This window comes from Cricetulus griseus, chromosome 4 (genome assembly GCF_003668045.3).
Source record: "Cricetulus griseus strain 17A/GY chromosome 4, alternate assembly CriGri-PICRH-1.0, whole genome shotgun sequence".
NCBI lineage: Eukaryota > Metazoa > Chordata > Mammalia > Rodentia > Cricetidae > Cricetulus > Cricetulus griseus.
The window spans coordinates 51,488,878-51,514,755 of NC_048597.1; the positions used below are offsets into that span (position 1 = coordinate 51,488,878).

The 25,878-nt window shown below is 43.9% G+C and overlaps 1 protein-coding gene across 1 annotated transcript in view; it reads left to right on the forward strand.

Annotated features, from left to right (window-relative positions):
* Positions 1-25,878, forward strand: part of Arhgap31 (Rho GTPase activating protein 31) — a 114,131-nt gene that overhangs the window by 48,456 nt on the left and 39,797 nt on the right. The window contains exons 2-3 of the mRNA XM_027412681.2: positions 22,172-22,274; positions 24,950-25,094. Coding sequence (XP_027268482.1) covers positions 22,172-22,274; positions 24,950-25,094 — 248 coding nt within the window. The remainder of the gene's footprint in view (positions 1-22,171; positions 22,275-24,949; positions 25,095-25,878) is intronic.

The window sequence follows — 25,878 nt, forward strand, 5'->3', positions numbered from 1 at the left end:
TCCAGCCCTGAAAAGTGATCATAGGCTTAAATATAAAGTTCAAAACCATGAAAGCCTTACAAAAATATGTTTTAAAAAAATCTTTGGGATCCATGGCTAGAAAAAGAAATTATTGGAGTTGGCTCCAAAAGCATCATCTTCCCTAAATGTAAAACATTTTGTTCAGCAAAGGACTCTGCTAAGGGATGAAAAGATCATCTACAGAAAGGGAAAAATATATGCAAACCACAAACCTGACAAAGGACTAGTAAATACATATAATGTGGAAGGAAATTTTTAACCTCAGAAGAAAAAAAAAATAGAGCAATCCAGTTAGAGAATGGACAAAAGATATGAGCAGACATTTCATTGATGAGGGTGCACAGACGAGAAACCCAGGAAAAGACATTTGCATCACCAGCCACTACAAAATAAAAATTAAATCCACAATGAGACATGTGTCTTATAGTATTTTTAGTTTGGTTGAACCATACATTTGTAGCACATATGTGGTGTGTGTGGTATGTAGAAATTAGTAGTTTTTCCAGTAAAAGAGCTGAACTGATTTTAAAAAAAAAAAGAAAAAGAAAAGAAAACAAGGTGGGAGAGTGCAAGAGAGGGGTGCTCAGCTGTTAAGAGCGACTCTAACTCCTGTGGCCATACTAAAGCTAACATATTTTCTTTTCATTTCCATATAAATTAAGTGCTGTAGTAGCATCCTACAACTGGAGATTCATAGGGGTCTCCCAGTGCATCTCTTCCAAAACATCTAATTCCAGAAAGTCTTAGTGACTGATTATATGTGAGTACATTTAGTGTTTGTGAAAGCTGGAACTATTTGATCCAAAGGGCAATCATGGCAGTCATGTAGGACAGACAGAGCCTGGGACATTTCTCAGCTGTGCCGTAGGACAAGGAACCCATTTTGTTGACAGTTTTCACCTCTGAAAATGAGAATAATAATTCTTAATGTATAGGGTGCTGTGAAGATTGCACTGAACACTATGATATGTGATAGCCATCCAGATGTTCATTGCTCATCATGTACAGTTTCTATACAAAAGCCAAGGGTGCAATCTTTAGAAAGAACTTAAATGAGTCTTTTTGGAGAAGTTTAATTCTGTTGACCATCTGACCAATAATATCTAGGATGTTCTCAAATATATTATTCCCCCTTGTTGTTTTCACAAGACTACTAATGTATGTCTGGGTATATATCTTGACTATTTTTCAAAAGCATAAGATCTCTCCTATACCCCTTTTCTTCCCTTGTTCATTTAGCTGGTGGATGGAGCTTTCCAAATGTCCACAGGGGCTTTCCTTCAGTATGTGATATGGGAACATCAAAAGATTTCTTGTAAGTGCCTAGCAGGGTTGTACAAAACAAGTACTTGTCTAATGAAAAAGAAAAGTGTTGATTTTGCAAAAAGACTATGAAATTGAGGATGAGAAGACATAGATATTATATTAGTCAGGAAGCTATTTGGGGTCAAAGGCAGTCAATGAGTAGGGAGGCAGGGCACATCCAAACAGCATTTGGAGAGACTGGAATCAAATAAAAATTACCTACCAAGCAACTACTATATGCTAGGCACCAAGAACAGAACTGCAGTGTTGTTGATAATTGTTAGGGGAAAGGGAGATAAGCAGCAAGGGTGTGAGCGAGTTTACATTTGGATAGAATAAGAAATAAGGCTACATCAGGATGGAGAGAAAAGGGCCATATAATTGTAGAACACGGGAAGGATGCACAGAGGACACAGCATTCATAGTCACTTTAAGCTGCTGCCACCACCAATGATGATGGTGGTAGTGGTGACAACGATGATAATAATGATGGGGGGATGACAATGATGATGGTGCTGGTGGCAATTCTAGTGCTGATAATGGTGACATTGATGATAATGATGGTGGTGGTGGTGGTGGTGGTAACATTGATGATAATGATGATGTTAGTAGGATGACGATGATGGTGATGATGATGATGGTGGTGGTGGTGGCATTGATGATGATGATAGCATACCTGTACATAGTGCTGTGACATGCCAGGCACTCTGTTAACTCACACAGATAGCAAGAAGAAAATATTCGCAGCTTAACCTTTCAAATGTGGTTCTAACAATGAACAAGGAATTCCATCTGCTGAGAACAGCATGACTCTTAACCCTTCAAGTATAGTTCTACAAACATGAGCAATGTCTTTTAATTCTTTTAATTGATGAACTTTATTATTTTGAAAAACTTGAAGATAAATTTACAAAAGAAATCACGCACCAAAATGAACCATATCCAAAGCCTATATAGCATAGTGAACTTCTATACAGTTAGATTAGGCATACAGAATAGAAAGTGTGGGGCATCGCATTAAATTTTACACTTTCAGTGTTGCATATTTTTTATACATCTATCTACTACCAAACTCAAAAAAATCTATGACAGAATTAGAATTAGAGCAACAATTAGCTTTATGCCCTCTTTCATAACTTGTGACCATTACCTGCTTTCAGTCCTCCCTTGTCTGCTAATAGTTAGCCTTCCTCAGTGTCTTTTATAGGATCACTCCACTATGGCTGTGCACCTGTCCTGGTGGTAGGGACATGCCCATCACTGGTATCATGAGACAACCAGAAATCTGTGTGCGATCCATCCCTGCAACTCTCCAGGACTTCCCAGGGGTCCTCTCACTTTCTGTCAAGAGACTCCGGAGTTGTAAACACTCTTAGAATGTTGATCAAAACCATCCCAATCAGCCCTGATGTCACAGCTTGTAACCAACCTGGTCCTACTGCTTCTTTCTCAAGATGGTGGACTGTCACTTTTGGTATTCATTGTCATGCTTCTTCCAAATAGATCCTCTGTTTCACACCCCGCTGTCTTGAGACTCCTCTTCCTCTCCCCCCTCGTGTGTGTCGGGGAGGGAGAGTGGGGATGGTGTGTGTAAATCAGAATGCGCACGAACTGTTGGCGCTTTGAAAGAGCAGCTGTAACCGAGGCCACAGCTTCAGGGGTTTTGGTTAGGAAGCTCTGCATCTTCATCCAGTCCTAGCTAAAACCAGACTGAGGTCATTCATGTGTAAATGGAAACACACCAAGAAAAAATGAATACCAAATGTACATCGAGATCAAAGGAAGAAATAAGTTTCTCAATGGGATACTCAGAACTGTGCAGAGACCATGGTTACCACTGTTTCACATAAAATTGATGGTCAGAACGTGTTTCAGTAAAATCCTTAAAACTTGAAGGACCAGCCAGAGGCTCTTAAGAATCCCAAAAGGATGACCCCCCCCCAAAAAAAAAGTGAATCCGGAATTACATAGAAAAGTGTTCCTTCCTCTTAAACACTGTAGTCAGCGAAGTAGATAGTTGAGAACATCAGCTATGGTGCTGCAAGCAAAACACAAAGTACACAAAGATTGCCACAAAAGTAGCAGGCATGAAGCCTCTCATCACAAACTACTCTGATAGTAAGACCTGAAACCCCACACTTGGGAGGCTGAGGCAAGAGGATTGCTTCAAGTTCAAGGATACTCTAGACTATCTTCAAAAACATGACTTTGATGAATTTTCAATGCCAAAATATGGGCTGGCAATATGGCTCAGCAGGTAAAGGTACTTGTTGCCGATCCTGATGACCTGAATTTGATCCCCAGGACTCACATGGTGGAAGGAAAGAGCCAACTCCCAAAAGTTATTCTCTGACCTCTACATGTCCAACATTCATGCGTGCACATGCATACACACCCACAAACATTAATTAATTAATAATGACTTTTTTAATGAAAATATATAGATACAATCTAGCTAATTATTCTTTTGGTAATTACTGTCAGATGAGCCTACAGAGGCGAACATGCCTCCCTGGGTCTGTTTACATTCATGTGTACATTCAATTATGCATTCATTCAAAGGATATTTATGGATTATTTAATCAGTTCCAGGGTGGATACTGGGAAAGGGTGGAATAGCTGGTTTGGAGTGGGATTGGAGTCAGAGAGACAGCCTTAAAGACCTGCTATACTTGTTCACATATGAGTGTTATTCAAGGGAGTAAAACTCACACAGGCTTTGATTTCTCATCTGTAAAATGAAGATAGTTACAGTTGCCCTATGGTTCATACTGTATGCTCATCTGACAGTAATTATCAAAGGAATGATTGATTAGACTGTGTGTGGTCTGTGTATGTATGGTGTGTGGTACGTGTGTGTGATGTGGTATGTGTGTGTGTTTGTGGTGTGTGTGTGTCTGTGTGTGTGTGTGTGTGTGTGTGTGTGTGTGTGTGTGTGTGTAGTATTATCTATCAGACACTCAGCCCAAGTTGAGTACATCATTAATATTTTAAATGGGGAAGAGGAAGGAAAGTACTTCAAACTGTAAACTCCTTCAGCTTAGTGATAGCTCGGTAAATTCCTCTTCAACATTTTTTTCTAAGATAGAGGTGTCAGTCTATATACTCCTATGATCAAATACATGCCTAGTAGCCAGGAAGAAACAGAAGCAAGGAGCATGCTGGCACAGGTGGAAGGCAGGGCTCCCATGGGAAGGGAAAGCCTACTTGGGTTATCAAAGCTGTCTTCATCCTTGCTTTCTCTTCTCCTAGAGACCAAGTTGAGGATAGTTTCCCCTTCTCTGGATAGGAGGGAGCTTCAGGCTCATCCCCGAACCCTGAAGGTCTGCTCACTGAGCACACACACATACACACACACACACACACACACACACACACACACACACACACCAGTCCTTGTACCTGCCACTCTCTCATTTCTTCAGTTCTTTTGGGAAGGAGCTAAATCATTTAAGTGTCCAGTGCACAGGCTTGGGGCTGATCTGTAGGGCAACTAAGAGCTGTTGCAGTTTTGTGAGATGAGGCTTCCTGGGAACACAGCTTCTAGCCTGTGGGCAGCAAAGTAGGAGAGGGACTCAGAAATGAGATCATAGTTAGGAACCAGGAACCCTGGATACCCAACTAAAAGTGAACATCAGGCAAACAACAAATCATGGACCCTTTTTAACAGAGGGTCCATGCAATATTGGGGTGATACTAAAACCAATGGTTATGTATTGCTTATGTGAAATTCAAACTGTGTTTTATACGGAAGCCCTACTCAGAAAGGGAATGAGGGACCTCCATGGTCCTGTGTTTCTGGGACTATATAAGACATAGCATCTCTGACCAGCCCGCTGACCTGCTGTCTTATAGGCTCACCCCATTATGATAGAATCTTTCCTGAAGCCCTTTGGGTAGCCATGAAGACCCTCCTTGTACAGGGCATTGCAGGATATGAGGGATACAGAGAGCAGCAAGAAGTTGTTCATTGGGAGTCTAAGACACTGGGCTTTTATTATTATTTTATTTTTTATTGAAAATAGATTCTTTTCTCATGCAAAATATCCTGTTTATAGTTTCTCCTCCCTTTACTCCTCTTAGTTCTTCTCCACTCCCCCTCCCTTCCAGATCCCCTTCCTTTCTGCCTCTCATTAGAAGAGTAGGCTTCTAAGAGATGACAAATGACGTCCTGCACCACACCACACACCACACACACCATAACACAACACAAAATAAAATGTAATAAGATAAAACAAAACCATCTCATCTAGGCTGGACCAGGCAAGCCAACAGATGAACAAAAGTGCCCAGAGCAGGCTCAAGAATCAGAGACCCCCTCATTCACATGCTCAGGATTCCCATAAAAATACTTACAGCCATGTGCTTGCTTCTTCGCTCTGTGAGTGCATGTGAACCTTGCTTAGCTGACTGAGAGTCTTATCTCCTGATGTCCTCCATCACTCTTTGGCTCTTACGCCCTTTCTACCTTCTCTTCTGGAGGATTCTCTGAGCTCTGAGGGAGAGATTTGATGGAGACATATTTTTTGGAGTGGTGTGTTCCAAAGACTGACTCTCTCTCTCTCTCTCTCTCTCTCTCTCTCTCTCTCTCTCTCTCTCTCCATATCACCTGGCTGTGGGCTAACATACTGTTTTAAGCATTTTCCCTAAATCCCACAACTAACCCTTAGGTAGATTTTTATTATTAACTCCAATTTACAAATAAGCAAACCAACCCTTCTTAGTAAGGTAATCATACAATGTCTTTACTCCAAATGAGAGATGTTTTAAAGTGAAAAAAAGCTATCATAAACTGGACCTGCCCCTGCACAGTAGGAGGATGGTGCTCTACCTACAGAATGCATGCCCTGGTCTCAAATGTAGAAGGGTCAAAACCCAGACAGATTGGCTCCAGAACTCATCTGCTTAACTAGAAACCAGAGAAAGATTTATGTACACGAACTTCTTCCCACAAGACAAAGGCTCCCTGAAGGTGAGGACTACACCCTTGCTTCTGGCTATGTGCGAGTGCTCAGTCTCTACCTCTAGAGTAAGTAGGTGCCAAGAAGTACTTGATGGGTGAATGAGCCTGGGAGCCTTTGGGGAAGGATGGGGTATGACCACGACTTGTCTCATGCAGAGGACCTGAACAGTGACCTCTTCGCCTTGTTCTGTCCTCTTCCTAGATGCTTAAATAGCATTTACTAAGGGAGATCAACACGTGGTTGCAAATAACAGGACAGAAACCAGTGGCTTCTTTCCTCAGGCCAAGTCATAAAAGCTGTCAGTCTTTGGACAATTCTACCATGTGGTCACTCGAGGGCTCAGCACCTACTCTCCCCAGTCCGGATCCTGTAGGTGGGAAATGGTTCACATCTCCTGGGACCTGACCAGTCAGTCAGTCTTCTTGGGCCTCCATTGGGCCCTCGGCCTGGGAATGTCCCATCTTCGCTGTGGAGCTGATCCCCAAGAATGTCCTGCAGATCTCCTCAGTCAGTCCTCAGGTTCTTTCATAGCACCTAACCTGAGGCTACTCCCTCCCATCTGTGACCACACCCTACTACTCTCATCTCTCTGCAGGAAATTTAAGCCTGGGACAATCCATTGCAAGCCTACACCCTCTTCAAACAGGAATCACCAGATCCTTACAAAAATAAACGAACCCCTCCTCTCTGCACGGCATCAGGAGCTGTTCTTTTCAGAATAGTGCACGTCTACAGAGGAGAGGCACTCTCTGGCAGCTGGCTCCCTTTCCTCTACAGAAAGATGTCATTAAATCCGGTGACTCTGGCCCACAACTATAGGATGAACCAGGGCTTTGCCTGACATTTTTGTTCTAGCATCCCCCCCTCCCTGCCCCTACCGCCCTTCGTGCAGTTGAACTAACTTGCAAGCCAAAATCACCGGCAGTGTCTTCTAAGGTATATCTTTGAATCACAGTGCTTTCCATATGGGGATCAGATAAATGTGATTAATTTGATTTGACCATAAAGGGCATGTCTAAACTTAATCACCCTGAATTCCATCTGCCATCAAAGTGTGTGTTAGTTTGGTCACAGAGAAGCCTACTGGGTAGTCAAGCCTTAATTCTGAAAATTAGAGAGAAGGGAAGTCTGAAGCACTTGACCAACTGCACTTGCCCTTTTCAGTCCCTCTCCAGCTCGGGGCTCTGCCACTATTGAGTTAGGCGGCCTTGGATGGGGCCCTGGACTTTCTGAGACCTCAGTTACCTGGCACAGAGTCAAGCATGTTTATTAAAGGGCCTTCCAAGTCATAGTCTTTCAGCATTAATCCTAAATATATCTGACAAAAAAATCACATCTTACTCAAAAGAGTAAGAGAGCCGACGAGGAAGGGGCGGTCAGGGACCTCTCAAGGCGGGCCTCTGGATGGGTGCTAGTCTTCAGAAAAGATATTGCAAAGGGTATGATCGATGTTTGGGCCCTCGTGGTTTTCACAAACCACGGATTGCTACAAGTATTTGCTTGGTTTTCCACGAGAGCTAATGCATGTGCTGTCTGCTGAGGTGCAGGGGTGGCCCTTGTGCAGAAGCACACTGAGAACTTGTTAGTGATCTGGAGAGGGGGAAGGGCGCCGCCATCTGCAGTGGTCACTCTTAGCCCTCAGCTCTGTTCCCTGGGGCCACAAATCCAAGACTCAGACGGCTCAGGTTCTCATGACTTGTGCTATAAGCAAATGCTAAGCAACGACTGGGGATTGGAGTCACGTTGAGAACGGTTTCCTCTGAAATGGCAAGACTAGCCTTAGGGATAGCATCTCTCACATGGTTGTTGAAGAACACAGTCTCAGCATCTGTTGGGGGCTCTATCAATCTAGGAAATGTGTGAGGGGTGGTCTCCAGGGTCCTACAAAAAGTTGGATGGAAGTAGAGAGAGTGCAGGCAGATTTGTGTCTTAAAAAACTTGGAGTAGCAACTGGTCCACCTCTCCCTTCGTGTCACACATAAGTACATGTATGTGTATGTACGAACATACATATTTAAAAAAGATCTTTCTCCGAGGGTGCTCCTGAGACTTTTCAAGGGTCTCTTCCTGAGTTTGCATTTTCTGTCCGCTCTGAGGAGACCCTTTTGTAGACTAATAAGGAGAACCTCCAGGAGGCCGTCATTCCAGGATGCTGGTTCTGGACAGAGCTCCCTGCCTCATTTAGACTCTTGGAAACAGTCGCTACTTACTGCAAGGCCCGAGTTCCGTGGTAAATTGTGTGGTTGTAGACACATCTTTTAAGTCACAAACACCAAAGAGGTTTCATTGCTAATACAGAGAATGAGATTTGGTGACCTTTTTCTTACATTCATCTGTAGTCTTTTTCTAGATATTGCTCGCAGTGCTCGTACAATAATAATTTAAAAGTTTGTAAATACGCTTTATTTAGTTACTTGGGGCTTGGAGAGTATGGAGGTCAGAGGACAACTTGTGGTAGTCAGTCCTCTCCTTCAATGGTTTAGGGACTGAAGATAAAACTGAGGTCGTCAGGGTTGGCAGCAGCTACCTTTACCCACTAAGTCAACTGGCCGGCCTCTAATAATTGTGAAACCCTGGTAAATAAAATAAGTGTAGTTAGCACCCAGTGTTTTCAATCACTGGACAAGCTTGAGTACAACATAAATTGCCTGAAAAGGGTTACATGCTGCAGGAAGGTGCCCTTGTTTTCAGCAGGAAAAAGAAGTCTTGTAACAACAGGAAGCACTGGGAGGCCTCAGTAGCAAGGCTTCCAAGCATAGCTGTTCTGGAAACAATGGCTGCCTGTGGCTCAGGAATATTGGGCAGGAAATGAAAAGATGCTGGGTTGGGGGTGGAGACACTGAGGAGCTGACAGGCTGCTACCTGGCAGTTCTTCACAGGGCCTTCGCCTACTCACAAGCATGAAGTCACATTCTCTGAATTCTCCCCATCTCCCATCAGCAAAACTGATGTTAGAAAAGCTTCTGACATGACAGGAGCCCGCAGTGCCATGGATCTGGAAACCATTAGGAAGCTGCATCACCCAGGAAACCAGAGGGCACAATAACCAGGAGAAGGGTATGGTGACATCAGTAGAGGGCAGGACCTCAGATGAACTAAGAACCACGTACAGTTAAGTCCCTGGGGGACTCTGACTTTGGCAGAGTAAATATAGAGTTGGGGCTAATGGGAGTCCAGCCATACCAAAGCAGATACATTTAAACCTTCTGAGGCCCAAGCTGATGTTTTATTTAACAGAAAGTTCCGTTTATATGGGTGGGGTGAGTTGGAGAGGCATGAAGAATACAAATGAGAAACAAAAACAAAACAAGCAAACAAGAATAACTGTCCTCCTTTGACCAGGAAGACCTTAATGTAAACCACCATGAGCAAGGACCCAACATCAGCAAGTGGACTGAACTCTTACATTCTTAGCCAGCCTCTCCTCCCAGCTTCATCCAGAAAGCTGACAGATCTTGGGACATGTTCGAAGGGAAAATGGCCCTCATTCCATGCAGAACTGGCTCCCAGCTTAGATACAAGTCTGAGGCTAGAGTAACTGATGACCCAGGACCTCTGCTGGCTCATGTTGCTGTCCTGAGAGTTTCTTGTCACAATTCAAAGAAGGGATGAATTGTTCTCTTCAAAGGCCTAAATCCGATTCCTATGCAGCAAGAAGAGTCCAGGCCTAATTCCTCACCTAAGCCCTTGCCCTTATGACTCCGGAAATTCGTCCCCCCCCCAGCCCCATGTTGTTCTTTTTTCTGTTCTGCCCACCCTTGGCCTAGGTTTCCCTGGGATGGGGTTATGCTTATTAAAATCTATTGAAAAGTCCAAGAACTTAGGTGCAGGCAGACTTTGTCATGACATCCCAATGCTACTACTAGCTCTTTGGTCTACCATAGCCTTTGCTCCCACCTAGAGAATAAGAACCATAGCCTGGGGAGATGGTTTGGTGGGTGGGTGGGTGCTTCCTAGCAAGCTTTGATCTCCAGGATCCATGTAAAAATCAGAAAAAGTGGCAAATGCTTATAATCCCAGCACTGAGGGGCAGAACCCGAGGATCCCCGGAGATTGCTGGCATGCCAAACATGTCCAAAACAGCAAGCTCCAGGTTCAGTAAGAGATCATGTCTCAGAAAATAAAGTAGGGAAATTAGAGAAATGATGAGAACATCCGGAAACCAACGTCTGTCCTCTACATATGACCACACATGCAAATGCACCCTTGTTCTCTACTGCTGGATAAGTCTTCCCAGAAAGCCATCAGGATAACAACATTCTTTGTCAACCAGCTCCATGGCTTCTCCAGAGGAAGGTCCAATCCAGGCAGCTCTGGCTTTAAACCTGCCACCACCTTCTGGGATAGACTTTGAAAGGATGGACACAGAGAGAGAGAGAGAGAGAGAGAGAGAGAGAGAGAGAGAGAGAGAGAGAGAGAGATTTCCTTTTTGAACAAAAATAAGAATAACGATGCCTTCTCCTCAGGGTTACAAAAATTAAATAAGACAATAACAAAACTTGTAATTCTAAGAGCATTTGGTCATCTCTGCTCTGGCTGCCCTGAGGACATGCAAATAACAGTGTCCTGAACATATAAACAAGGGAGAAGCAGGCTTGTTATCCTCCTGTTTAAGGTGACTGATGTCAGCGAAATCGATTTGTTTTCTTGTTCACCTGTCATTAGTCTCCTGGATTTATAAGACTCCTCTCTCTGAGACGTTTTGTCTCTAGGTAGGTGTGACCACCTGCTTTGTCTACCACCAGGGAAGGAGTTCCATCCACAGGCTTCCTGAGAAGCGGGTAGCAATAAAGCTACCTGTCCAGCAAACCACAGAGAGAGAGAGAGAGAGAGAGAGAGAGAGAGAGAGAGAGAAGGGGAGAGGGTCTCTCAGGCTAGCTTTGAACTTGCCATGTAGACAAGGATAACCTCTTGCCTCTACCTCCCAAGTGCTGGTATTTCAGGCATGAGCCATCAGGCCTTGCTTAGGAAGCACTGGACGACAAGCCCTCTACCAGGTGAGCTACATCCTTGGTCTCTGGCTGGTGGCTCAGAGTGACTGTACCCTTTCAATCAGTGAAGCTGGGGTTTGATGCATTTTAAATGATCTGTTCTTGCTCACAAATTGGGCTGAGGACTGTGCTGGTTGTTGGCCACACTCTATCCCTTGAACCACCCCTGGCCTGGTAGAAAGGCAGCCTGCTGTACACACCCCTTAAGAGCAGAGTCTTATTCTCAGACACATGGTGGAAAGGATTTAAAAAAAAAATAGTCTTTTCAAATTAAACACAGCCTAGCAGCCTCCACTGTCAGCAAACAGACAGGAATCCTGGACTTCTGTGTGCAAGGTAATCTAGGCCAGCTCATGGCCCCAAGCAGGGTACTCCTTGCAGCCTCATCATACTGCACACTTTTGCTCAGCACCATGCTCACACCCACCCCCTTCCCCAATGCATAGGCCCAGAGGCACCCTGTGTCAGTCCTGTCCTCTCAGATTCTGCCCCTAAAGGCAGCTGCAGATCTAGCCTGGGAGCTGCCTGGATGGGAACTGATGAGAAGCCAGGGGGCATGTTCCCAAAAAGGAATATGGTTATCAAGGTGGTGGTTTAGAAAGACTTGCCTGGTTGTAGAGATCAAGATAGAAGGCAATCTTCCCTGGCCATCGTTTTAAAACTCCCCTATTAACCTGCACCCTTCCACCAGACTGGTTTAGGCAGCATTCCTGGGATTCGCTGCATTATTTCTCTGGTTCTCCCTTGTTTATACCATTCTCTGTTCACCATGCACCAAGTGCTTATTGTGCACCAGACAGTGGACCAAGCACTCTTCAGACACACAGTGCATATCCCATCACTTCAAATCACTCCTGTTCCTGAGTTAGAATTCCATTGCACGGCTTTAACTCTCCCTGCAACCCCACCGCCTTTATCCTGCTTGTCTCAACACGGTATCATTCAGTGTGAAGATCCAGGTTCGGCACTCTAATGTAGTCCCTCTCATACAGCTGGAGTACTGCATTGCTGCAATTGCACATTACTTCCTGTACTTGGCCGAAAACCCAAATCCCTGCCTATACCCCACCACTGTGTGAAGTCTTTTGGGGGGGGGGCAGTTACAATTTTTTGTGCCTGTCTAAAGCCCTTAATGTGTTTTGCTGGATATTTGCCCATTGGCCATGTTGCCCAATACCTCTAAGTTGCCTCTTCGTTTGCATAGCAGAGTGAATACCTCCCTCACAAGGTGGCTGTCGGGACTGCACAGCACACAGCAACAGATGAGAAAGAGTCACAGTATCAAGGCCCATGTGGCTAGACTTGGCATCTGAGGACTGGGAAGTAATGAGGGGAGGACGAAGTGAGCCCCCTGGTCCCTGAGCTCCGGATCAGGCTCATGACTGGAGTCTTTCCTGGGAGCCTGGGCAAAGCAGAGCCAGTCTTGGAGGCCTTGCCAGCAAGGTTAGGCAAACACTTCTGCTTAATGAGAGGGCAATCGCCTCATGGAATCACTGGAAAGGACTTCCGCAAACATTACGTTGCCTCACTGATCTCGGGAACCCCTCCAGCTCCTTTTAATTCATCTTGCTCTTCTAATCCTCAGTTTTAGAAAGCACTGCTCCTTCAGAAAACTCAGAAAAGCAAATCATTGATTCTCCACCATCTAGACTAAACTCTAGAGACACTCACTGTTAACATTCCAGTAGTGACCCCCTCATCTTACCCTGCCATTTAATATATAAAACAAGGTAGATTTTTTTTCTTTGGTTGGTTGATAGGTTTGGGGTTTTGTTATTGTTGTTAGTTGATAGATACTGTTTCTCATATTCCAGTCTGCCCTTGACCTCCTGCCTCCAGCTGAATTAAGGGGTGTACCACCACACCCAGTTCTGGAAGTATTTTTCATTTTTTAAAAGCCACTTGTATTCTTTTGTAACCTTTTCAAAGACACTTTAAGTGGTTATTCAGTAGAGATGTTTAACACCTAGGTCAGCCTGTGGTGGTGGAATTTTTGTCACTTTGGCAGCCAAGGATAAGGGACCGTTCTTCTGTTCTCCCCAGGCAGCATGGCTAACAGGCCCTGTCCTGAAGAGAAGACTTAATAAGCCCCAGGCTTTCTCTGTTCTGCATGGCACCCCAATGATGTCAGAGAAAAGGCATGGTCTTTGGCATCAGGCAGAGCTGGGGTTGGAGCCCAGCTCAGACCTGAGTAGCTGTGCGATATGGGGCAACTCACCTACCCTCTCTTGGGCTGGCTGTGCTTTGTAGAATAGAAAATGCTGCAAAGCAAACAAATGAAAGGCCACCCAAATCAGTGCCTGGCATGTGAAGTGTCACCTTCCTGGAAGGTCCCACGTCTCTGCTGAGCACAGTTAGAAATGGGGATGGCAAAAAGACAGACAGGACCTTGCCCTTAGACAGAGCAGGTTCAAAATAGACCTTTGAATTGGATTCATGAGATAATTTAAAGACAATGTATTCCAAAGGAATATATTTCCCCAGTTCCTTTTCCTGTTGGTGACTGAATTTGTGACTTTCTATCCTTCCACATGTATTAACTCACGTGCAAGTAAATGCATGTTTTTTCTTTTATTCTCTAAAGTAAACATGTTAATTAGCATTTCATTACCTTCGTGTAATAAAACATTATTTTGTTGGTTTTGTTTAGTGATGTATCTCAAAATCCACTCTATCAGTTCATGAAAATTTTGGTAGACTTTTTAATGATTATATGATATTCTACGATCTGAATGTCAAATTTTTTGTGTTAGTGATTTTTTTTCTTTCTTTTTATTTTATTTGCCATGACTGGCAAAGCTCCTCTTTCCAAATGTTTGCCAACATAGTTTGTAATAAAACAAATCTCTGCCAGCCCCAGAACTGAAACATTATTTATGTGTGTATGAAAAAGTTGTATATGATATGTAAGTATAATTTGAAGTTGAGCTGAGCTTGGACGGTTCCAGGGAGTCCCATCAAGTCAGAAGGCACTGGAGAGATAGGCTTATGCTGGGAGCTCTGTCAGAAGAGGGCATCAGAGCCAAGCTGGGCAGGTGAAGGAGTTCCTGAGGAAGAAGAGGTAATAGGCCAAGGCAGGGGTGTGCCCTCCACAAAGCCAGCATGTGGGAAGTGCAGAGGAATCTGAGGAAGCAACCATTTCAAAGAAGCTATAACCCTGCATTCCTGGCCTGGATCTCACTTTGGAGCCCAGGCAGGCCTTAAACTTATGGCTAGTCCCCTTCCTCTGCCTCTACCTCCTGAATACCAGACCAAAAGCATGAGCCTTCATGCCCAGTTTGTATCCTAGTTCTTTAGGAGTTCTTTATTTGCTTCCTAAGGCAAGTTCCAGGAAAGTCTTGAATGGAATAATGACTTAGATCCCAAAGGACAATTGACCTCTGCATTTGTGTGCCCTGATCTGTGACAATCAGCAGTTTACATTGTTGGCAGCATCACTTGCTGTGCATGTGCTAGCAGAGACCAAAGCATATATAGACAACATACATACATCAGAGATAAATCATCTTACTGATACCAGAAATACAAACAACAAAAGAAAAAACTAGATTAACTGGAAATTTACATTTCATCCAAATTTACAATGTATTGACAATGTACAAGTATTGGCAATGACAAATTAGGTTTCAAATTTTTATGTAATTAAATATATGTCTTTGTATGCTAGCTTAAGACATTAATTTTATCTATTTGTCTACCTATTTAGTTTTTTTTTTTTGAGACATGGGCTTATTATGTAGCCCTGGTTGTCCTGGAATTCTTTATGTAGACTAGGCTGGCCTTGAACAGTGATCTGCCTGCCTCAGCCTTCCCAATGCTGGGATTAAAGGCATATACCACTATACTTAGAAAGACATTAATTTCAGCATGAAATAAATCAATTTTTAAGAACGTCAGTTCCTCAGTGCTCATGAAGTCATGGATCTTGGAAGAGAACCTAAAACCACCACTTTACTAAGCCATCAAAATCTCTAACTACAATCTAAACATTTGTCCAGATAAGTGTAGTCTTCACCCTCATCAAGGAAACTTCTCTTTGCAACAGACAGAGATCACTACAGAAAACCACAACCAATCATAACACAGAGCTGTGGAGCCCAGTCCCAACAGATACATCTGCAAAACTCTCCCATCCCTAAGGCTCAGGAGACATTGTGGATGGCAGAGGTTAAAGTTTATAAATGGCAGAGAGGATTGGGGAGTATGCAGTAATACTATATTTCCCTGTAATGTTAGAAGCTATAGCTATATATATGGCTGCCCAGACATGAGATGAACAAGGACAACACCAATAGACATGCCAAAGTGCATGAAGGGAAGACCATGAGCCTTCAACCCTACCCAAAGAACTCCAAGCAAGTAAGGAATGCTGAGAGTGGGAGAAATAGCCTTCTCTTGGGAAGAGCACAGCAACTGGCTATCCAGTTGTCATCCCTGAAAACATATGTATGAGTAACATTATATAGACTGAGCAGGTTATATTTAGGAATATGTATGTGCATATATATATATATATATATATATATATATATATATGCAAATTACAACATATAAGGGAAAGGCCACAAATTTGAAAACAAGCAAGGAAGGGTATGTGGGAGGGTCTGAAAGGAGGGAAGGGAAGTGGATAATGATGTAATTATGATTTCAAAAATTTGAAATTAAAAAAATATATTTAAGTAAAAAGACAGCCCACTGCTTAGAAGAAAACATTTGCCAAAAGCAGACAGTCTCACATCCAGAATATTTCAGAAACCATTATAACTGCACAAAAAGACAAGCCATGCAACTAAAAGTTGGGTTGAAAGACAGTCTCCAGAGAAGCTACACAAATGGCCCATCGCCCCCCGGAAAAAAGATGCCAAGCATCATTAGTCATCAGCAAAATGCAAATCAAAACCATGGTAAATACCAGCACATCCCAGGAGGATGGCCATAAGGAACGATAGGCAATAACGAGTGCTGAAGGGTGTGGAGTGATTGGAATCCTCCTAGACTGGCCCAGGGGGGCCTGTTTGGAAGAACAGTTTGGCAGTTCCCCAAGAGTGAAATGTAGAGTTACCCTCCCATTCCTGGATCTATAGCCAAAAACATAAAAAACTTGCTGTCCACACACACACACACACACACACACACACACACACACACACACACAATGTACATGGAGGAATCTTCTTCATTCATATTAGTCAAAGAGTGGAAACAGATGAATTTTCCACCAACTGGGGAATGGATAAGCAAAATGAAGAATTTGGGTAGAAGAATATTCAGCCGTGGAACAAAGGCCAACACATGCTGCAGTGCAAATGGAGCTTGAGAATGTTATGCTAGATGGAAAGTAAGCTCATCAGGAGACTGCATGTTGTCAGATTCCATTTTTGTAAGATGTCTGAGATGGGGAAATCCATGGAAATACAAAGCTGCCCAAGGGCTCCAGGGCGGGAGAATGGGTAGTAACTAATAATCAATCAGGAGATTTTTGGGAGTGGGAGTGGGGGGGGTTAATGAAATGTTCTACAAGAAGATAGTGTGATGACTCCATAAGTTTTAAGTGTGCTTTCAAAAAACCCACTTAATCGGACCATTTAAAAGGTGACTTTTACATAATTGAGTTATATCTCAAATTTTTACATTGGTTTATTTTATTATTAGTCATCGGAAAAAAATGCAAATCAGAACCACAGTAAATACCAGTGTGTCCCCAGGAGGATGGCCATAACCAAAGACAGACCACAATAAGTGTAGACATGGGTGTGGAGTGATTGGAACCCCCCCCCCATATTGGGGGCTCTCAAGCCCCTATTTCTTGGACCTCTTATGTGTGGGATCATGCCACATGAACTCGAATGGACTGGCTTCTGTCACTCATCCTTGTGTCTTTGAGATATAATCCCAGGCTCATCCCTTCTTGTTCTTTTAATATATTTGTTGGGGAGGAAAGCCCTGTGGGCGCCCCAGCAGGTAGGGTGGAGCTCAGAGGGCAGTTTTGGGGAGTTGTTCTCTCTTCTTACAGCTCAGATTATGAAGCTTCTCAGCAAGCACTGCTACCTGCTGAGCTGTCTCTCTGATCCAATCTCAGTGTAGCCCAGGCTGGCCTCATACTCCTTCTGTAACTGAGGATGACTTGGAACTCCTTCCTGCCTCCACCTCCTGAGTGCTAGGATTGCAGTTATAGACCACCCCCAAAAAAATTTTTTTAAATAATTTTTTTTCTCTAAGACCAGACTAAAGTCACAGATTTTAATTTTTTTCCTCATAAAAGTAGAAAGTAGTTCGTTTTTTTAAAGCAGAAAATATACTGTATTTTATTAACCGAATACCCCAAGTTTACACATCTTTCTTTAATTTTCCACCTTAGGCCAAGAGGAAGAGAAGAGGCAACAAAATGAGAATCAGAGAGATGAGGGGGACAGGGATCTGCATGGGGAGCCTCACAGAGGCCAGGAGGGGAGCGGAAACAGTGTGTGAGGCTTAGAGGGAAAAGGGGGACCTGTGGAAGAGCAGGGGCTGATGGCGACAGAAGCATGTGGTACCACTGTGACAGCGCTAAGGTTCTGGGGAGAAAACCCCAAGGAAGTTCTGAACAAAGTGGTGGAGGATTTAAAACCTTGGCCACATCTCTTGGAAATGGCACAGAGAGGGCTCCGTGGCAGTGGCTGTCCCCTCCCACTCGCAATGGCGTCAAAGGATTTCTTCCCTGTGCAGCTGTCTCCTGATGCTCTATTGCCCCTTCAGCTTCTTTATCCTTCACTAACAGGAGGCACCTGAACCTTCCTCTGGTCTCAAACAATACAGGAGCCCCTGTGCCTGCCCTGCCTGCCTCAGGCTTCTCCCCTGCGATCTCCTTCTGCAAATTTATTTCCATTCCCTGAAGTTGTTTCTTTTGTTTTTGTCTTTTAAAGATTTATTTTCATTTTATGTGTACAAGTGATTTGCCTGTGTGCCTGTGTGCGTGCGTGCGTGCGTGCGTGTGTGCGTGCGTGCGTGTGTGTGTGTGTGTGTGTGTGTGTGTGTGTGTGTGCCATGTGCATACCTGGTGCCCACTGAGGTCAGGACAGAGTGTTAGATCTCCTGGAACTGGAGTTATGGATGGTTATGAATTGTCATGAGGACACTGGGAATTGAACACCAGTTCTCTGCAATGGCAGTAAATGTTATTAACTGCTAAGCCATCTCTCTAGCCCCTGTTTCTTGGGGGTTTTATATGTGTGAAATCATGCCAGATGAACTTGAATGGACTGGCTTCTGTCACCCATCCTCCTGTTTTTGAGATAAAACCCTGGGTTTGTCACTTGTTGCTATACTGAGTTTTGCTTATATATAATATAATATAATATAATATAATATAATATAATATATATTTTTATTGAGGTATAGTTCCCCACACTTTACTTGAAGGTCAGGAATACAGAACCCAGAAAGGGATGACATCTGACCAAAAAGAACTAGGAACAGGGAAGGGGCACGCCTGTGCCCCTAAAGCACAAAGGCAATTTAATGTGATCTGAAAGAATGTGGTTTCAATGACCCCACAGTGACCAAGAGAACTGTGGAAGGCTTTCTCTTCTGTCGGAAGCCTTCTGAGAAAAACCTGTGTGCCGATTAGAAGTTAGCCTTCAAGATTGCTGATCCAAGAAAAACAAAAGCAAACCAGAAAAGGGAGTTGGAGCAAAGTGTCTATGAAACAACTCTAAGATGCAAACACCGTATCCTAGCCAGAAACTGTGTGGACCTGTGTGGGCGGCACTCAAAGTTCTTTGGGAACCAGATAGATCTCTCAGACCAACCCTATGACCCCGACCTCCAAGTCACTCCTCCTGTGTTGACAAGGGAGGCTTTCTATCCATCTGCTGCCACTCAGCTCACTTGTATCAGCATTCTTCCCTCATCAGAATCCTAAACTGTCCTTGACCCAGCTGGACTATGGAAACAACAGTCTAAGGAATCCTGGGACTCGGAAATCAAACTCTCATTGAAGTGTTTTGGTGTGCTGCATGTGTGTGTGTGTGTGTGTGTGTGTGTGTGTGTGTGTGTGTGTGTGTGTGTGTGAGTGAGAGAGAGAGAGAGAGAGAGAGAGAGAGGGGGGTGCCCACAGAGACCAAAAGAGGGTGTCAGATCCCCTGGAGCTGGAGCTATGGGTGGTTGTAAGTCACTCTATGTGGGTGCTGGGAAGCAAATTCAGGTCCTCTGGAAAAGGAGTAAGTTATAGGGATTGCTAAGCCATCTCTCCATCTCTATCTCTTGGTGACTCCAGCGACATCATCCCCCAGTACCATCTCCCTTTAAGTGTCGCTGCTGGTTAGCAGCAGCAGTGTGACCCAGAACTTGTTCAAAAAGTAAATTCCTTGACACTCCCTCCACCCACCTTCTTACTGAACTGGAATATTTGCATGTTGACAAGATCCCCTTGGTGTGTATGTACATCTGCATTTCACAAGCTCTAAGCTAGACCAGTGGCTTTTCAGCTGTGGTGGCTAAGGGACATGCTAGGAGACACACTTGGCTGCCCTAAGTGGGGAGATGGAGTGACTCCTTTCCCATTGCTGAAAGTAATGGAGAGATGCACCTTCCCCACCTGGTCCAAGATGGGAATTCAGGACAGCTAACTGGGGCTGTGCCCTCTGTCTGAGAGGAGTCATAATAGAACTCCCTCTCACACAGACCTGTGAACAAGGCTTTTTCTATACTTCCCCATCTCTAAAATAGGCGATGCCGCTGTCTGTGATGGTGCATGCTGGTAGGATTTGCTGAAGGAGGAGGGGGGAGAGGGGGGCAGGGGGATCACGAATTTGAGGCCAGCCTGGACTATACATTTAAAAATAAATAAACAAATAATAAAATATCCAATGCCTTTGTGCCTCACAGAGTCGCCTAAGGACACAGAGACCACACAGAAGCAGAATTACTCTCAAGTAGGACCAGCAGCCATTCCAGGGAGTAGAGATGAGTTTTGACAGCTCATTTGGATGGGAGGAGCTAAGCTTTGTTGTCACCAAGAAAGTACAAACTATAAATGCATGTCCAACGTAAGCCACAAACAGAAATAACAGCTGTCATTGCAGAATACTTCTGATGTCCAGGATCTGGGATAAATGGGTAATTTCAGTCCTAGCATGCGGGTAATGTCACTGATGCCTTCATTATGTATTCTAATCCCAGGCCACAAAGGCAGCTTGGCATCTCAGTCTGCATTCTCAGCCATATGCCACATGTGACAAGTTACAGAAGAGCTTTGAGTGGTGTTGGAAGAGTCCGCTATTGCTTACACGACAGAAATTTTATGTGTGTGTGTGTGTTTAATAATTTTAGCACTGGCATATTTTGTACTTCTCTCATTAGAGTGAGACACACAGACTTAGCAAAGTTCCCATCTAATAAAGCAGATCCAACTATACCTTTTCTGCTAAGAGATGAGAGAAGGATCTGGGAGCCTGGCTTGCTCCCACACCTCACCCACACCCTCTATTCACTCACAGGAAGTGGATCCACCTCTGCGGTCTCTGGCCTCTGATATTTCCAATCCAAAATCCACTCCCTGACCTCCTTGTACCTGGGTTAACTGGAAGGTTCTCCCCAGTTCCCGTCTTGCAGGATAAGCCATGGGCAAAATAAGGATGTGTTGTTGAAGGGAGAGGCCCTGGTATGTATTAGCCTTTGAGGGATGGGCAGGATATTTTTAAGAATGATGAACTTGATTAAGTGCCTAACTTACAATTATTTCAAAGCAGCAAGAAAAAGGAAATGCTTCAAAGACACTGTAATGGAGAATTCAGTGGTGTAAGGTTGTGTCATAGTGAGAGAGTTCTTGTCTTGCATCCAAGCAGCCCTGGGTTAGATCCTACAGCACCCAGTAACAATGAGACTGTTGAAACTGAATACCTGTGTCTAGTTAGAATGTCGGATCTAAGCCAGATGTGGTGGTGTTTGCCTAATCCTAGTACTTGGGAAGCTTGGTGAGTTCAAGGCTAACCTGGGCTATATATCAAAGCCTTGTCTCAAAATGAGAAAGATGCAATCCAGTATGGACTTGCATTTAGGAGTAAGCTTGTGCAATAAGTATGAATGAATTGGCATTAGTCCAATCCAAGAAAGGATTGGGTGTGTGTTGGGAGTGGCACAGCACTATCCAATCCTTAGTTCATGGAGGACCTGTGCCACCCTTAGGTATCCAACAACTACAAACACTTTAATCTGCTGCTGGGGCTGCCCCACACTAAGTCACTATTCATCACACTTTCACAAGGGGACATCAAGCAGAACGGTCAAGGGACCCAATTAGCAAATGACTTGCTGTGCAACTAAAAGACATGTGCCATTTTGTCACTCTGACTCTGGTCTCTCAAGATCAACCCAGGAGAGAACAGTACAACCATTCTCTACCACCAGAGCCCTGAATCTGGAAGGGTGGAAATGCAAGGGGCCATATTAGAGCCTTTTATAGATGACCCATTTAAATAAATGACTAGAAGGAGGGATTGGGGTTCTCCATTTTTAAAGGAGAACATGCATCAGTTACTCACAGATAAAAACTATTCTTAAAAGACATATGAAGGTGGGGCTGGGGTATTTGTTTGTGTGTTTGTTTGAAACAGGGTCTCATAGACCAAGCCATCCTCAAACTTACTATGTAACTGACAATGGCCTTGAACTCCCCAATGTTCAGATTACAGATGTGCACCGCTACACCCACCAGGCCTCAAACACAAGAGTATTTAAAACTTTATTAAACCTCTGAGGAGCATTGCCTCCCACTTGTAAGCAATTGCTCCCACTTGTACCACCACTGAGTCCCTTCTAGTTCTCCTTGAACTTACCTGGATTGTAAGGTGGCAATCTTTACAGGACAGACATACATCTAACACTTGGCTGTTCTTCTCTTCTTGTACATAGTTCCATATGTGCTGAAGAGCTGTGCCGAATTTATAGAGACTCATGGCATTGTGGATGGAATCTACCGTCTCTCAGGTGTCACCTCAAACATCCAGCGGCTAAGGTAAGCCCAAAGAAGAGCCCAGAATTCTCCAGTGAGTCTGTCTTTGTTGTGTCCCTACTGGCACTTGCTGGGAGTCCCAGAAAATGGAAAGATGGCCTGTGTGAGACACAGCTGCCTGGCAGTTCTAACTCTAATCAGAAGGCTCCCAGTCTGGTGGAATGCTTTCCAATAAAAATGCCTTTTTCTTTGTCTTGGGCAGGGTTTATGCTTCTCTGGTGGATTGGGTTTACCTCACATGATCTAAATTACAAGTTAGGAAACATATTTTCTCTAAAGCCCAGTTAGATTGGGGCCCCTCACACAGTGTTCAGAACTCTAAGCCCTTAGGGGGGTTTTCTTTGGATACACTCATGATATTTCAGATGGTTGAGAAATTAGATGTCTGCATAATTGTACATTTCTCTAATCGATGCTGACATTCGTAAGTTACTCGGGGCCAGTGATATAGCTCCATAAGTAAAGATGCTTGCTGGGCAAGCCCAACGATCTGAGCTGGATCCCTGAAGCCTATGTAAGTAGGAAGAGAGAACTCACTCCACAAAGTTGTCCTCTAACCTCCATATGCAACCAATGGCAAGTGTGCCTTCCACCTTCCCCATACACCAGTAATTTTTTTAAATGGATGATGTATAAAACTGTTTAAATAAAAAAGGTATATACAGAGTGTATATAGAATATATGAAATAATATGTTTTTCTGTGGTTAATGCAATAGCTTATTATTTTGCTTACCTATTTATAATACAAAAAGAATATTTAGTGGTTTTTAAAATATATTTATTATACATTTTTTAATTATAAATATCAATTCTAAAATAATAAGAATATACATTTAAACATTTTTGAAACATTATTCTTAGCCCAGGCTGGGAAATCCCCCTGCTTCTGTAGAACACTCTTATTGAAAAGTCAACATGTAACTTGTGATATATTATACAGATTATATATTATATAATTCAGGTTTTGTCTGTTTGGTCCTTCATCTCCAAATATCACTTGTAATTATAGAAAAAATAAAACACCTTTATGGATGTTAAAAAATAATTGGTTTATTACAAGTATAGTTTTGTTTTTTTTTAATTTTGTGCTGCTGAGATGAAACCTAGGGCCTTATGCATGCTAGCCAAGTGCTCTAATGCTGTGCTAACCCCAGCCCTATTGTGCTTCCATGAATCTCTGTACATGTAATTTACAAGTGTGCTTTTTGTTAATGTTGTTGTTAGGGTTTTGTCTTATTTTGGTTTGAGACGGGGTGTCACTTTGTAAACTAGGCTGGCCTTGAACTTACAGGGACACACCTGCTTCTGCTTCTGCCTCTGCCTCTGCCTCTGCCTCACAAGAGCTAGGATTAAAGGTGTGTGCCACCACACCCAGCTGTTTGGATGTCTTGTTTGTTTTTTAAGACAGGGTCTCACTCTACCTCAGACTAGCTTTGAACTCACAATTCTCTTTCCTCACCGTTCCAAGCCCTGGGATTACAAGTGTGCACCACCATACACGGCCTTAGAATTCTATTGACAGTATTTTTCCGTTCTTTCTGGGATCAGCACTGGGCCTTGAGCCTGCAAGTTGCACATACACATGTGTTCACAGACTCATGGGACAGCTCTTCTCAGGGCCCTTGAGTTGCCTTGAGGTTCCTACAGTACTGGAGGGTTTTCTACTAGTCTCTGAAGAGACAGAACCAGAGTAGAGGTAGGCCATGGGCTGATTAAAATGCAGAATTTGTTTTACTGACCAAGGAAGACACTTAGAAGCCGACCTTCTATATTAAAACCATATTGCAGTTTACAAGAATGTATTGCTTCAGGCAGGGCATTCATGTAACCTTGTAAGGAAACATTTTCTGATTTGACACCAAGCCTAAACTGGGGCTGGTGGCACAGGCCAGGCCTGTGGCCCCCAACACACAGGAGATTCAAGAAGGATGTGAGTTCAAGACCAAACCCGGCTTACATAGTGAATCCCTGAAAAAAAAAAAAAAAAAAAAGGAGCAAAAGAAAAAAAAGAAAAGAAAAGGAAAGAAAGAAGACAGCACAGAAGCCTAACCTGGAGCCAGATGACATTGGGATCTGACTGTAAACTGCTTAGGGTAGCCCCACACTTGTGTGACATGCAGGAGTCACCACTCAGCAACCTAGAAAGTTCCACTGAGCATCAGAGAAGTGGTTGAGTTAGGACCTCAAGCCTTGGGTTTTAGTATTCAGATGAAGCAAGTTTATTACACGACAGTGGAGATGGGTAATAAGACATCACGCCCTCCCCACCCTGGACTGCCTGGACTGCCCCACCTCACCCCACTTCCCGGTTTTGGGTCTCAGTGGCTAAAAAAAAAAAAAAAAAATAGAATTTGATTTTGAAGAATGTTTTGGGAAAACTAAAATCTCAGTAGGCTTTTTTGGCAAACTTCTCATACCGTCCCAGTGCCCATGACCAAGGCACGGACCCAGTGGCGTGGGGCCTCTGTTCTCAAATGAGTTTTCTGACTTCCACGCAAGCTTCAGCCTTCAGAAATGGTGTCTCTCCAATGGCCTCCTGGTGCCCGGAGTAGAATGGAGGTCAGAAGTAGAGGCAGATCAGCAGTGTAGCCTCTTTTTACCCCGGTGCCTCCAAGCAGCTGCGGACATGGAGCACATGTTCCCTGGGATTGTTATGTCTCCGTCTGTGTTGTTTCAGGCAAGAGTTCGGCTCAGATCAATGTCCAGATCTGACAAGGGAAGTGTACCTCCAAGACATCCACTGTGTGGGCTCCCTGTGCAAGCTCTACTTCAGGGAGCTGCCCAACCCCCTCCTGACCTACGAGCTCTATGAGAAATTCACGGTGAGTGTTTGCATTTTCATTGTGGTTAGCCACTGGGATGCATGGACCGGCCAAGGGCAGTTTCAACACTGAAACAACAATAATAAAACTCACCAGCTGGTTGGCATTATCTTAGCATGGTGGTGGAAGTAAGATGGCGAGAGAAGGAGGGCAGTGGGACTGTTGGCTAACTGTTTCTTGAGTTTTCAGAATGAAGCTGTTTGTTTTAAGAGCTGGGTTAAATTATTTCTTTGTTTATTCAACTGAATGTGCCTCCGTGTACAGGGAGGAAACGGAGAACCAAAGAAGTAAAGTGGCTGGCCCAAGGTCACACAACAGAGGCAGGGCAGGAATCTGAGACTCCCCCACCCCACCCCCAGTGCTTGCTGTACACCATGGTGGTTAATTTTCAAAAGAGCATCCCTTCTGTGTTTGGTTGGGGGCTCAGAGAGAGAGACCACTAGAAACCCCCAAACATCAAATGATAGGTCAGAAAGCTAAGAAGATTTGAAAGGAAACAGAAAAGCACCTGGGCCAGGGCGAGAGAGGATGGGATAGGCCAGTGGGATGATGCAAGAGCAGAATATCTAAACCAAATGAGGCCCCATGGGTGAGCAGAAAAGAGAATAGTGGCCCCATACACATGGGTAAAGCAAACATTAAAGTCGGGCTTGGCAAGGTAGCCAAGCCCAGGGATTTAAAGCCTGCATGTTTTCTCTCACGTTCCTATACAAGCCCATGATGGTTGTGCATGTGTGTATAAGTGTCAGTACAGGCTAGGACACTAAAGTGTAGAGCCAGAAAG